The following is a 12,437-nucleotide window of genomic DNA, read 5'->3' as shown; positions in this document are numbered from 1 at the left end:
CTTTCCATTTACTGTCCACAGGATAAAGATCAGGAGGAACAGTAAAAGAAGTCTTCAAATCTTATAATTAAAAAACCCAATGGTTTCAATCAACTCCAGATTCTTTCCTTAATATAAAATATTTCACCTATTTCTTGCTATTCCACTCCTCTTCAATGTTTTCTCATTTTGCATTTTACTCAGTTTTAAAAGAGGTATTCACTAGAGGAATTCACTAGAATTGGGAAGCCCCAAAAGTTCTGACATCTAAAGGAAATGTCCTTTAGAAATACTTCCAATTTTAACACATCCCCATATACGATTTTTTTTTACTCACCAAACTCAATCCAGTTTTGCCAGGAGGGTTAGTTCCCAAACTCTTTTGCTGCAGTGCATTTCTATAGATCAGAAACATCCTTCTCATCTCGAGTTCAACCCAATCTCCCCCACTAACAGAAGTTGGGCCCTCAGGACCATTTGGGGGAGAAAACATTGAATTTCTCTCCATATGCTCAATAGAGAGCAGCACTATTATGCTCCTGAATCTGTTCTGGGGCAGCAACAAACCAAAGATTTTTATGATGGTGAGATCTCTGCACACCTGTATGAGGGGTATGGAACCTACAGTTTTCTTGCTTCCAAAGTATCCAACAGAAACTAAATACCAAACCAACAGCCCTTTGGAAAACCCTCTCTGTGACTTTTATTCACCTCTGCTAGAAAACTTTCCCACTGCCAGCTTGGTTCACCTGCTAGAAGGCATTTAATCCCAGCTTTCCAGGCTGTGTAACCAGTGATCCCTCTTTAAAGAAGGTCTTAATTGGTTAGAAGCAATTACCATTTATTAACACAAGCATGAGTGACACATACATAATAAATCCCAAACTGTAACCCCCAGGATGCTCTACCAGAAGCTCTGCTCTACCCCCATGGACATGAGAAGGCACAAGAGTCCTCTGCATGTTTTTCTGCATGTTGCCATGCCAATGTCCTTCCAGAGATGGGCTTCTGTCCCAACTGCTCTGATTCTCAATTCATATGCACCACTCAGACAGGTTTTATTTCAAATTATACCCTTTTTGAGATGTGCTGTTTGTAAAAGGAGGTATTTTTTTTAATTTGCTGCATATTGCATCTGAGACAATAAACCCCCTGCAAGCAGGCAGGCTGCTTACCATAAAATATCAGTTGTCCTCGTGCCACGTTTTTCCCTCTCACATTTTCAGCAACACACTCATAAAGTCCAGCATCTTCCTGCTGAAAATTTGGGATTTCAAGAAGTCCACTCGATCTGTGTCTCCTGGCTTTTCTGGGGATCTGTTTCCCATCTGCTCTCCTCCAACTAATGGTAGGAACTGGGCTAAATGGGGAAAGCAAAGCAAAATAAGACTCAAAGAAAAAGCTGCAGGATTTGTCCTGATAAGCTCATTTGATCAACCTAAGCCTGCTTCATTTCTGAGGATGCTGAAGACACGGTCAGTCTGAAGAATCTGGCAGAGGATCTGGACCAATTTTCTTAAGGGTGGTTTATAAACATATATATACACACATCAATGTTGCATTGCTCACATAGAGGGTATTATTAAAATGCTGCTTTGACAAACTTGAATTTGGGGTTGTGCTGTGACAATACATCCCCTTTTCCTACCAGTCCCCCATTTTGATTTTGAAAGCATTCCCAGTGTTTACTCTAGAAGCAAGAGATGTCTTTAAAGCGTCACATGAGACTTCAAACCAGGAGATGCACAAACACATCTTTACAAAGAGAGTTACACCTGCTGCCTTCTGTGGGAGTTTATATTTGTGGTGAGCAGAGCCAATGCTCTCCAAGTCCTTCCTCTGTTATGAGTAACTCCTGCTGAGGAAAGTGAAGGATTAACAAGTCTTGAAAACTCTGCAGTATGACTATGAATGTGAGAAACTAGAGGAATAATAATAATGGATCAAAACTTACTTCCCCAAGGCAAAGCACTCCAGTTTCACCGTCGTTCCCTTTGCAGATGGAACTGTTTCTGGGAACTGCACTTCTATTTTTGGCTCATACTCTCCCATCACCCCTGTGAACATAAAATAGATGCTTAAAGCTTGGTTGAATTTTTGCAATAAATTCGGAAGTGGTCCCATGCTAGCACAGAGCTGTTCTATACATCATTACTTGCCCAATTAATCCATTCATTTTAAACATGGCCTCTTTCTAACAGCCGTGTAGTGTGGGCTCGTTTCCCATTTACTGCCAGAGGAAAATCTGAACCAGTGCTCCACACCATCTGCCAAAGATTAAAATTTCTTCATGGCTCCATTGCTTTTTGCTGTTGAATATTCAGGATTTTTGCAGGTAACTTTATGAAATAAGGGAAGCAATAATAAGAGGCTCACCACCTTCTAGAAAACAAAATGTGGAACAAATAGCCATTAGGAAAAGTTTTAAAAGCACTGGAGCTAATCAAGGCTTCTATTAACTTCAAGGATTTAGATGCACAGAGATCACCTGCTCTTTAGGTAATTATTTTTACTCTCCCAGTAACTCACATGTTGTGGCAGCCTTTTCATGAAACTGTGTTCAAAAATTTGTGCACATAAAAGGGCCATTATATTTCATGATGCACAGCTACATTTCCAGTCACTGTGCTGCCTTAGAGCAGCAGGTATCATTTCACCAGTGGTGATTATCAGCTAATTGATGAGTGCAGTTTAAATCCTCAGCACAGGGTGCTGCCTGGATACAGGCCAAGCACGGGGCACTGGGTTGGGAGCTGGGCTAGAGCAAGTAAATGCCACCAGGATGCACAGATACAGCAATGAGACAGCCCCAGCAACCCAGAGGTGAGACAGCACATGTCTGCAGAGGTGTTCAGGTAAGTGGGGCTGCTCCTGGTGATTGCAGTGCTGACTTCATGCAATAAAAATCTATTCTCCACTTGCACACTGCATCCATGCATCCATGCTGCCACAGATCCATACAGCTACATGAAAATCCTGAAACAAGACGTGATCCTGTGCATTTGTGGGAGAGAATAAAAAGGGACAGAGGAAAAATATCCTTTTCCCAGGGCACAGTGCACTTTGCACCCTCTATTTGTCACCATCTGGTAATATCTCTCCATGGGGGTAGAGAGTCTGAGCTGACACCGACCATGACAGCCACCACTGCACCCTCTGCTCCTGCCCCCAACCCCAAACCATCCACGATATTTTTCTCTCCAAGGAGGAAAACCTGTCTGAGGATAACTTATGGGGTAAGAGGCACCTTCTGCTTCCACAGCACAGTGACTAGGAAGGAACCTGAGCTCTGATTAAAAAAACACAAAAAGCTGCTGCAGCCAACACTGGGAGATCTGTAACTCGAGCCTCGCAGCAGAAAACAAGCAAAAAAGCAGCATAGAAATCATGAGTGGGGAAGGGAATCTGCCTACAAGATCTGATTTCATCCCCTACGCCCCTATCTTTGCCTTTCAGAGATTCCAGCTCAAAAGCCTGGAGCTGTAAAGCAAGCAGTGCTTGACAAAAACACGTGCTGAAAAGCTGTGTCTCCAGGATGATGACATTCAGGAGAAAGAACCATGCCACAGATGGGAGGTGTTCAGCACTGAGAGCCCAAAGGATTCCTGACTGAGCCTGGAAAAATTTCTGCCATAAGCCAAAGGAGAAATGGGAAAAGACACCTCAGGATTCTCACAGGCTACAGTAAGAATACCCACCAAGTAATTCACACACACATCTGTCAAAACAAGTGAGATGCTTGATGTGGAACAGCACAGGATCAGCCAAACTGTGAGCCAAACTGCCTGTTTTCTTCCTACAGCCCCTGGAATTGGGATTTTTTCAAGTTTTTAAGTAGGAGATTATCATCACTGTATAAAAGGAGTCTTCCCTTTTTCTCTCTTCAACCCAACGTGAAATAACTAAAAGCCCAAACATAGGCACTATTCTTTGTTCTATGTGACCAGTATTCCTTTTGCATAGCATCTTACTCCACCAATTATTTTTTTGAAAGTACTGGGGCAATGCATGAGCCACAAGGACAGGATCAATCCCCTGTGACAACAGAAATGATCTGCAGTTTAAAAATAACTTGGATTTTGGGGAAAACCAGAAATTTCACCTGGATTCTTTTCAGAATTCATAGAAAGTATTCAGATATGAAGCCAAGCAGTTAACAACTTAGAAATCCCTAGCAACAGATGATTTTCTGAAGCAGGCACCAGAGGAGGTTGGACAAACAACCCTCCAGCCCAGGGCTGAGGGGCCTCAGGGCTGCATCAACCCCTCTGTCACTCAGGAGCTGCTGAGGGGGGACAGGGGACCCCCAACCCTTCTCCTGAGCTCCATGAGGACCTTCCTAATCCAATCCCCTTGCTGCTCACCCAGGCAGCAGCTCAGTTCATCTCACTGTATCAGAAGAGGTATGTATTAATGTTTTTTCCACCTAACTCACTGAATAAAATTAAATGGAACTGAAAAGTTAATTGTTGATGAGCTAGCCCCCGAGCCTACTAAATTAATGATAAAGTGTTGTTAGGCAAACAAGATGTCATATATATTAAGATACAGTGGACATGGCAGCTATGAATACAAAAAAATAAAAATGACAACTTTGCCAGTGGAAATATGATGTGCCTCACATTTTGCTCATTTCTGCTGTTCACACCTCTGAAGCAACATATGTAATTTCTCAAGCATGCTGGTGTGTTATATTTGGGTTTTGGAGGGTTACTCCACATAGAATAAATAATTGAGACTTGCTGATTTTGAAAATGAAGCTTGCCTGTAGTACTGCTGCAGTCTGGTCTTCAAACAGATACTTAGCCCATCTTTGGCTCTGCAGATAGAACAGCACCTTTCTTGTACTCCCCAGCCCCTCAGAGGCTCAATTAAAGTTTCATATCTTTAATAAATAACAGAGTGAACTTCAAAGGAGTGGGAGGACATTCCTGTGAGTTAGCTCAGGAAGGTGACTGCTCCCTGTAAACAAATGGGAGAGTGCAGGGGAGTGATGAACAGGGGAAAGCACCAGCCCAGCCCCAGTGCAGAGCTGAACCTTGACCATGATAAATAGAAGCACTTTCAGCTGGGTAAGGTTTGCATAAGAGTCCTGTTAATGTAATACTTCAAGGTATTTCTGTTTCAACCTTGGGTATATTATTAGCACAACACAAATGGCAACATGGAGGGGGCAGCTGCAGGCAGCAACTTGCTCCTGTTTTACCAACAGAATTCTGGGCAAACACCACTAGGTGACAATGGATCTTCATCTAGAAGAAGTTTCTAGTAAGGCATTCCTATTTCTGAAACAAACATCCTGTTATCCTTTAAATGGAAATAATTAATCTTAATTGCAAATTAACACGCAAATTTATTTTTCTTATCTACCCACAAATGACAACGATAGAAATCAATTGCCTGTATAAATTTAGAAATTTTCTTTTGGTTTCTTCTTGCTTTTGTGTATTATTCCACAGGCTACTAAAAATAGCACTTATTCTGCTGGGAAATACAGCCTGAGCTAACAGCTACTGAAACAACAAAGTGCTTTTGTTCACTTCTGGGCTGCATAAAAATGAGCTAAACTGGCATAGCCAAACTCTAACATCTATTTTATTTCCTGTCTTAAGACAAGTGTCACCAGGTTTTTCTTCTGTAACTACTGCCTAATACTGAGAGTTGTTCCAGTGCTGGAAAAAGAAACCTTGGCCACAGCATCATAAATCCCACCACTGTCCATGACTTTGAATGTCTCCAGGCTCACTGAGTGTCTGCAAAGGGGAAATTCTCTCCCTTTACTCTGCTGTCAATGCTCCAGGGAATGACTTTTTCTTTGTGTCAGCCAGCAAAACAAAACAAAATCTCACCAACCCCGGTCCCCTCTTTCCCTCTTTTTGAGTCCTACCATCATTCCTGAGGATGAGTGGGGTGGGGGGGCCCAGGACCCGGGTGTTGGTCACTGTGTTGGTCACCACACAGGTGTAGTTGCCCACGTCTGAAGCTTCCACCTTGGCGATGTACAAGTTCCCGGTCTCTTGGGAAACGAAGCGGCGGTTGTCCTGGTGTACGAAGGTGGGGTACTCGTTGAAGATCCAGGCATAGGTGAGCTCTGGAAGGACAAGGTACCACCAGCATTAGTGACAGGACACACATTCTCGTGCGGAACAGGCTGGTGCTGGGCTCCATCCCAAGTTGGAGCCCTTAACATGTTTTTTTCCCAGTCCCCTTGGTTAGGGAAGCTGGTGCCACAGCCCACAAAGTGACAACCCCCTCACGCTTTGCTGGGTTTGATGGTGACAAATCTGTGATTCCAACAGTGCCACTTCTGAACCCAATATTCTTGTTGTTTCTCCACATTCTGCCAGTCCAGGATAGAATGCCTTTCACAAGAACCCCACCTTTTTGTCATGAACATTTCAGCCCAACTCATGATTTTTCTTTTATTCTCTTTTTCCCCACTCTCTAAAGACAGGTCAGAGGAGGAGCTGCCAACCTGAGTTATCCCATAGTATATATTTTATTCCTTTGGAATTTCTGAATCAGCAAAAAAAAAATAAAGCAGCTGTAATCTTCCATATGACTAATTAGATAGTACTCTGTGTTTTATAGGACATCTTTGCAAGTTATTTGAGCAATAAAAAGTAAGCCAGAGATGCTGTGAGTGGTTGCAGAGTTTGTGAGGTTAAGGCAATATAACCCCATCATATTTGCATAAGACTAATGCACAAACACCCTGAAAACACTTGAAGAATTAAAGTGAACACAAGATCACTGCAGTTTTCTAAGGGAACACTAATTATACAAAAAAGTGTATTCTTAGTTTAATACTCTAATGAGTCATAACTGTAATTGACCTTAACTTTGGAAAAATATATTCTGCCCTCATGTTCCACTGTTTACATATATAAGAGGCTGAATACAGATTGTTGGCTTTTATTTATTTATTTGCAGCAACAGGATTATAAAATGCCTGATTAGACTTTTAGGAGGCTATGGTAATTATGTTTACGTGGGACTATCTAATCATCATATTTACACATGTGCATCTCATTATAAATAACCTCATGCTGATGTCAAGAGGATACTCAGAGCAAACAAGGTACCTCTTCTCAGCTGGCTTATTATTTTCTGCAAGTAGTTGTTTTTTTTAAATGTACTCTTGGTGAACAATTATCTTGTTCCTCCAGAAGCATCCAGCAATAGGCAAATAAGCATCACTGCCCTGGAACACACAGAAGCATTTAAGTCTGAGTGAATCTTCACACAGCTGGTTTCCACCAAAGCCCCTTGAGCTCTGTAATATCAGTCTGCATTGACCACAGAATGGTGAATTGACCACAGATTCCTCAGGAAAAACACCAAACTGGGAGGATCTTTCTGGATCAACAAGCCCTGTCCTCATCTGGCTTTCCCCAGGAGCTTATGCACTTCCATTTATAAATATCCCCTAAAAGCAGCCAGGTTTTTGGCTTCCAGTTTACTGTTTCAAGTTGGTATTACTTCAATTGCTAAGAACCCTCTAATTTCCAGGTTAAATATTTTCATTCCTAGTCTATAGCTATGTGCTTCTGGGCTAATGAGGCCTTTAGCTGTAAGAGTTCTTTCCTCTTTCCTGGTGAGAGCCATCAAGAGCCCTTCTGCCTTCCTTTTCAAGACAGGCTTTCCAATCTTCTCATCGTTGTAGTAGCTTTTCCCTGCCTCTGTCTTAGTCAAGAGTCTTGAATATTTGTATCATTTGAGCTGACTGCCAGGCTGGAAACCCTGGGTAAGCAGGTCACGGAACGAGCAGACAGCAAGTGGAAAGCTGGGCAAGAGTAAAGAGGGGTGATCAAAGGAAGCTTCAAAACAGAGAGTCTGGGGTGCAGAGGAACACAGCACAGGGAGAACTAAAGGAGACCTGTTTCTAGTGTGCATTACATCAAGGTCTCCCCAAAAGCCATCTTCAAACTGTATTTATTTTGCTATGTAAAACTGAGAAACAAAATGAAGATCTGGTATTACACCTCTGCCTTTTTTTTTTTTTCACTACAATAGAGTAATTTCCATACAAATAGTTGTCTAAAAAAATACAACTGCCCGAGTCTCACAGAATTACATATTACCATTGTTGCTATACAACATTTAAAACAACTGGAAATTCTCTCTCTCTGGCAAATAACATGGGATTAATGGAATACAGAGCCCAGGGAATAAAGCAGACTGGAGCATCTCTAAGTGCGTTTGCTTTTGTAGCAATGTGTAACTAAATACTGCATCAAACTCACTTTGATTTCTTTGGAGATCCTACTGCAGTATTTATGGCTTTTCAAACTTGATGGATTTCTTTTGATAAGGGTGCATATACTAATTGCTCTGGAAGTGACAGACAGTTCATATCCCAGAGGCAATTTGTAACAACGTTGTAAACAGATACTTAAAATACATCCTGAGCTGGCTCCTGGTGACTGCCCGGGATCCAAACATTTGCTGAACTTACAGACCCGGAGTCTTTCAAGGAACAAAGAACAAGCAGGAACAGACCATTTGCAGTTCTCTAATTACACATTAGACTCTACATCCTTGAGGAATTCATTACAAACTTCTCCTTTCTAATTTGGGGCCCTTTTTATGCCATGCTGACTAATTTACAGTGCTTTAATTTCCCCTTTAAAACACAATCAAGTAGGTCTCTCAAACACAGAATATTATCCAAAGATTCATGACCCATATTTGCTGTTTTTCAAGACAAGCAGAAGCTCTGCCTCCTGTGGAGTACCTGCCTGGTTATCCACTGCAAAAACCTACAGCATAGCTGGACACTATACTTCTCCTTACTGCCCTCCTGGCCTGCATTCCCAGGCTAGATCAGAATGAGATAAAGATTTTGGGGTGACAAATCTTCTTTTCTGTAATGATTATCAGCATGGACTGTAGGATGGAGGAGTCACTTGGTGGTTTTTGGTACAGATGGTCTATCATCCTGAATTAAGCCATCACCAGATGGAAGACATTTGATCCCCAAATTGCTCTTTTCTTGCTCTACCAAGTACATAAAGAACATTTTTCACTTACACAAACCCATACTGACACGTACTTGAAATGCCCACGCTTTGAGTTTGGTGGAAGTGAAGGGCACAAAGATGCTAAGCTGCTCCCAGCTGAGACCCAGGGCAAGAAATCCCACACCCTGCCCTGCCAGTGCAGCAGAGGCTTTCAGGAGCAGCTCAGCCACACAGAGATCAGTTCCCACTACCATGATACTACACATACCACATACAATCAGGAGAACATGACAGGCAGAACATGACACCTCAAACACCTATCTCTGCAACGTCAGACAGGAACCGTCTTGATTCAAAGCTCCCCTGACAGCCTTTTACTCAGGCTGCTATTTGTAAAGTCATTTGACTCAAGCATGTGTGGCAGCAATACCGAAAAGGAAGGCAGACACCTTTCTCTTCACTCCATGTACCCCTTTCAGAGCCTCTCTCACACCACCTGCTCCCCCAAACATCACAGTGACCCCTGATGCTCAGGGCACCTCTGTGGTTCAGGACCAGGGGTACCAGTGGGACCACGTGTCCTTTGCCACAGACAAATATCTAGGAATATTTAAAAACAGAGCCCAAGGCCTTTTCCACTAATGCCCAGCTAAATACCATGACTTAATAAAATACAGAGCAGCCAGCACCTGTCATCAACTTCTGCAATTAAAAAAGGAATAAATTATTCAAGCCACTTGAATACAGATTTAGGCTGTTCAAGAGACATCGTTTCAATGGTATTACCAGAGTGCAGACAAACTCTTCCTCATGCCAAGTTGCATCCCTGTGCCTTGCTGCAATGCTTTTGTGGGGTTTTGTTGTTGTTGTTTTTTGGTTTTGGTTTTGTTGGTTTTTTCCTCAGCAAAGCAGGCAGCCCTCCTGGGTCTGCTTTTCTGATACACTCAGATCTCATCATTTTTCTAAAGCACTCAATGATAAAGTCTCTTCAAGCTGAGTCTCTCCTGTGTTGCCCCCAGAATACTCCCTGCTCAAGACAAACAAAGCTAGAGGCACTGTAAACTTCAAAATTTCCCTAAATGACAGCAAGTGGTAAAAAAAAAAAAAAAGTTACTGAAAGCTGAACTGAAATTCTGCTATGAGTAATTATTATAATTAGGCCATATGGTTTACCAAAATAATGTTCTCTGGACTTTGGTCTAGTCACATGCATACTATTTTTTGTCTTTGCCTTTTAGTACAAGAAACTCTTTTTCCCCAATATATATATTTTTTAAAGTCTCTTCCATGAAGCCAGGGCTGCCACTTGAAAAAGTCTCTGTAGCTATTATGGGAAAAGCTATTAAAACATCAAGATTATGGTCACCATAAAGCTGAACAGAAGAATGAAAAGTTGAAATTAGTATTAGCCAAAAAAATGGGGGTCATTTATCATTTTTAATAAGACCAGTGTGGTACAATACACTATTATTTTTTAGAGCATTACTGAAAGTTAGAGATTAATCCAATCTTCAATGATTCCTATAATTTCTGCATTATCACCTACTATGTCACTCTCAAATTCGACAGGAACAGTTTTTCAGTGTCAAACAAAAGATTTGCAGTATTTCCTGTAGATCTCAGTGCACAAAAACTGTGGTTTATTAAGCAAATGCAAAACTGAGGAGCAGTGAAGTCATGGAAAATTTTTCCTAGAAAGAAACTATTCCCTTCAGCCCCCAGCTACAGCAACCAGAGGGAGTGAGAAACTGGATGCAGCATTATGCCTTGAGTAGGTAATGTCCCAATTTTTGATAAATCATATGTAGGTTTCTCAGGTTTTGCTCTGATTGCCTGCATTCCTTGCTGTTCAAATTTCTCTTAAGTGCTATTAACAGGGTGCTTGGATGGTTACACTAAATTTGGGCAATGATAAAGTATAAACTGATTATCTGAGGAGTGCCCTGTGAATTCTTTCTGTATTCTCATCTTGCTCACTTAATTGTGCTACTGCTTATAGGGGTTACTCATAATACCAAATTTCACTGCAATTTGATGAAGCAATCAACATCTCCATGAATAATACACGAGCTAGGAAAGAGGCTTTTTTTTTTTGTGGACCTTCAGACCATTTCATTGCCCTGCTGGCACTTCAGGTCAATTTTTTATCTATCTTCTCTTCTTAAATAACTGCCAGATTTAAAGGAACCAACCTGGATGCAAACAATATACCTTAATTCTCCCCTTGACTCTGCACTCTGTCCTTTACATCACACCACATCACACCACAGCTTCTGAGCCTCAAATGCAAGTTTTAATAAAAAGAATTATGAATAATGAACAAGATTAATCTAAAGTTAATAATACATTCTTGGATGAACCCTCATCTATGCTTAACCTGATGATGCAGTTACTCAGCAGCCAGCCTGGAAGCTGCTGTGCCCACAGAATTATGTGGGAGAGAAAAAACACAGGTACCCTTCATCTTTGCTTGTATCAGTGAATGGGTGTGCAGAATAATTTGGAACAGTATGGAAGTGCCACTGGTCACTGTAATCAGTGGCCATATGGTGATGAGGGGGATGCTCAGGAAGACATCAAGTCATGGAAGGTTGTGAGAAGACTTTGAGAGGTCACCTCTCCAACCTGAGGCCTGATAGTGATGACATCTCTGGGGTTTTTCAAACTTTTCCTTACAAACCTCCCATAAGGACAGGGAACAACTTCCAATATGGTCTAACAGGGGGTGACACACCAGCTGGAGCAGGACTCCATGGTGTTGCTGACATTTCCCAACCATGCAGTAACAGTAGCTGCAAGTGGCCCATATATACTTGGTGGAGGTGTAATAATTCTTGTAGTTTTAACCATGCCCACGTGTTTGTCAGAGCAGGACCATGGTAACAAAGTCTGGACAGATGTCTACATCCACACACAAAGATACAAACCACACACACCACGTCCAATGCCACCTCTCACAGTTTGCTGCTCTAAATGTACTCATGAACAATGTAAATATACAAATTGATGGCACGTGCCATGAGCTGGAAGTGTGTAAGGATGAGGAAAACAAAAATCAGCCACATTCTGAGTCACTCATCCTCCCAGCAATGTGCAAGGCCTGCAGGGCTGGGGGTGAATCCATGCCCTCCCAGTACACAGAGCTTTCCATACAGGTAATTAAAAAGGTGAGAGGCCTTCATTACCTGCAGCTTAATCAATACCCAGCTGTATCTGCTCCATCTCCATTTTTCTGTATCTCTAGAAGAGTTAAATATTAGATGGCTGTACACAATTGGCCTGCCTTATCTCTCTCCCCCAGCTCCCAGCCCCAGTCGATGCCTGGCCGTGCTGGTTGCCCACACAGCAGGAACATTAATGACAACTGCTCCGTGGTGATGGAGCACTGGGACTAAGTTTTAACTTCAAGTTCCCTCAGGGAGAAAAACCAACAGCAGCCTTAATCTATGACTGAATGGAAAACGTTATGAGATGGAGAGTTCTGGGCTGTTGTAT

The 12,437-nt window shown here is 42.0% G+C and overlaps 1 protein-coding gene across 1 annotated transcript in view; it reads right to left on the bottom strand.

Moving 5' to 3' along the window:
- The window catches only part of CNTN4 (contactin 4), a 101,543-nt gene that overhangs the window by 61,157 nt on the left and 27,949 nt on the right, over positions 1-12,437 (bottom strand). Inside the window, exons 4-5 of the mRNA XM_030458332.1 lie at positions 5,867-6,070; positions 1,155-1,334 (exon numbers count right to left, since the gene is read on the bottom strand). Of these exons, the coding sequence (XP_030314192.1) occupies positions 1,155-1,334; positions 5,867-6,070 (384 nt within the window). The remainder of the gene's footprint in view (positions 1-1,154; positions 1,335-5,866; positions 6,071-12,437) is intronic.

The sequence above is a fragment of the Calypte anna genome, chromosome 12 (genome assembly GCF_003957555.1).
Source record: "Calypte anna isolate BGI_N300 chromosome 12, bCalAnn1_v1.p, whole genome shotgun sequence".
Classification (NCBI taxonomy): domain Eukaryota; kingdom Metazoa; phylum Chordata; class Aves; order Apodiformes; family Trochilidae; genus Calypte; species Calypte anna.
The sequence above is the reverse complement of the archived record's forward strand: the minus strand, read 5'-3'. Positions and strand labels throughout refer to the sequence as shown.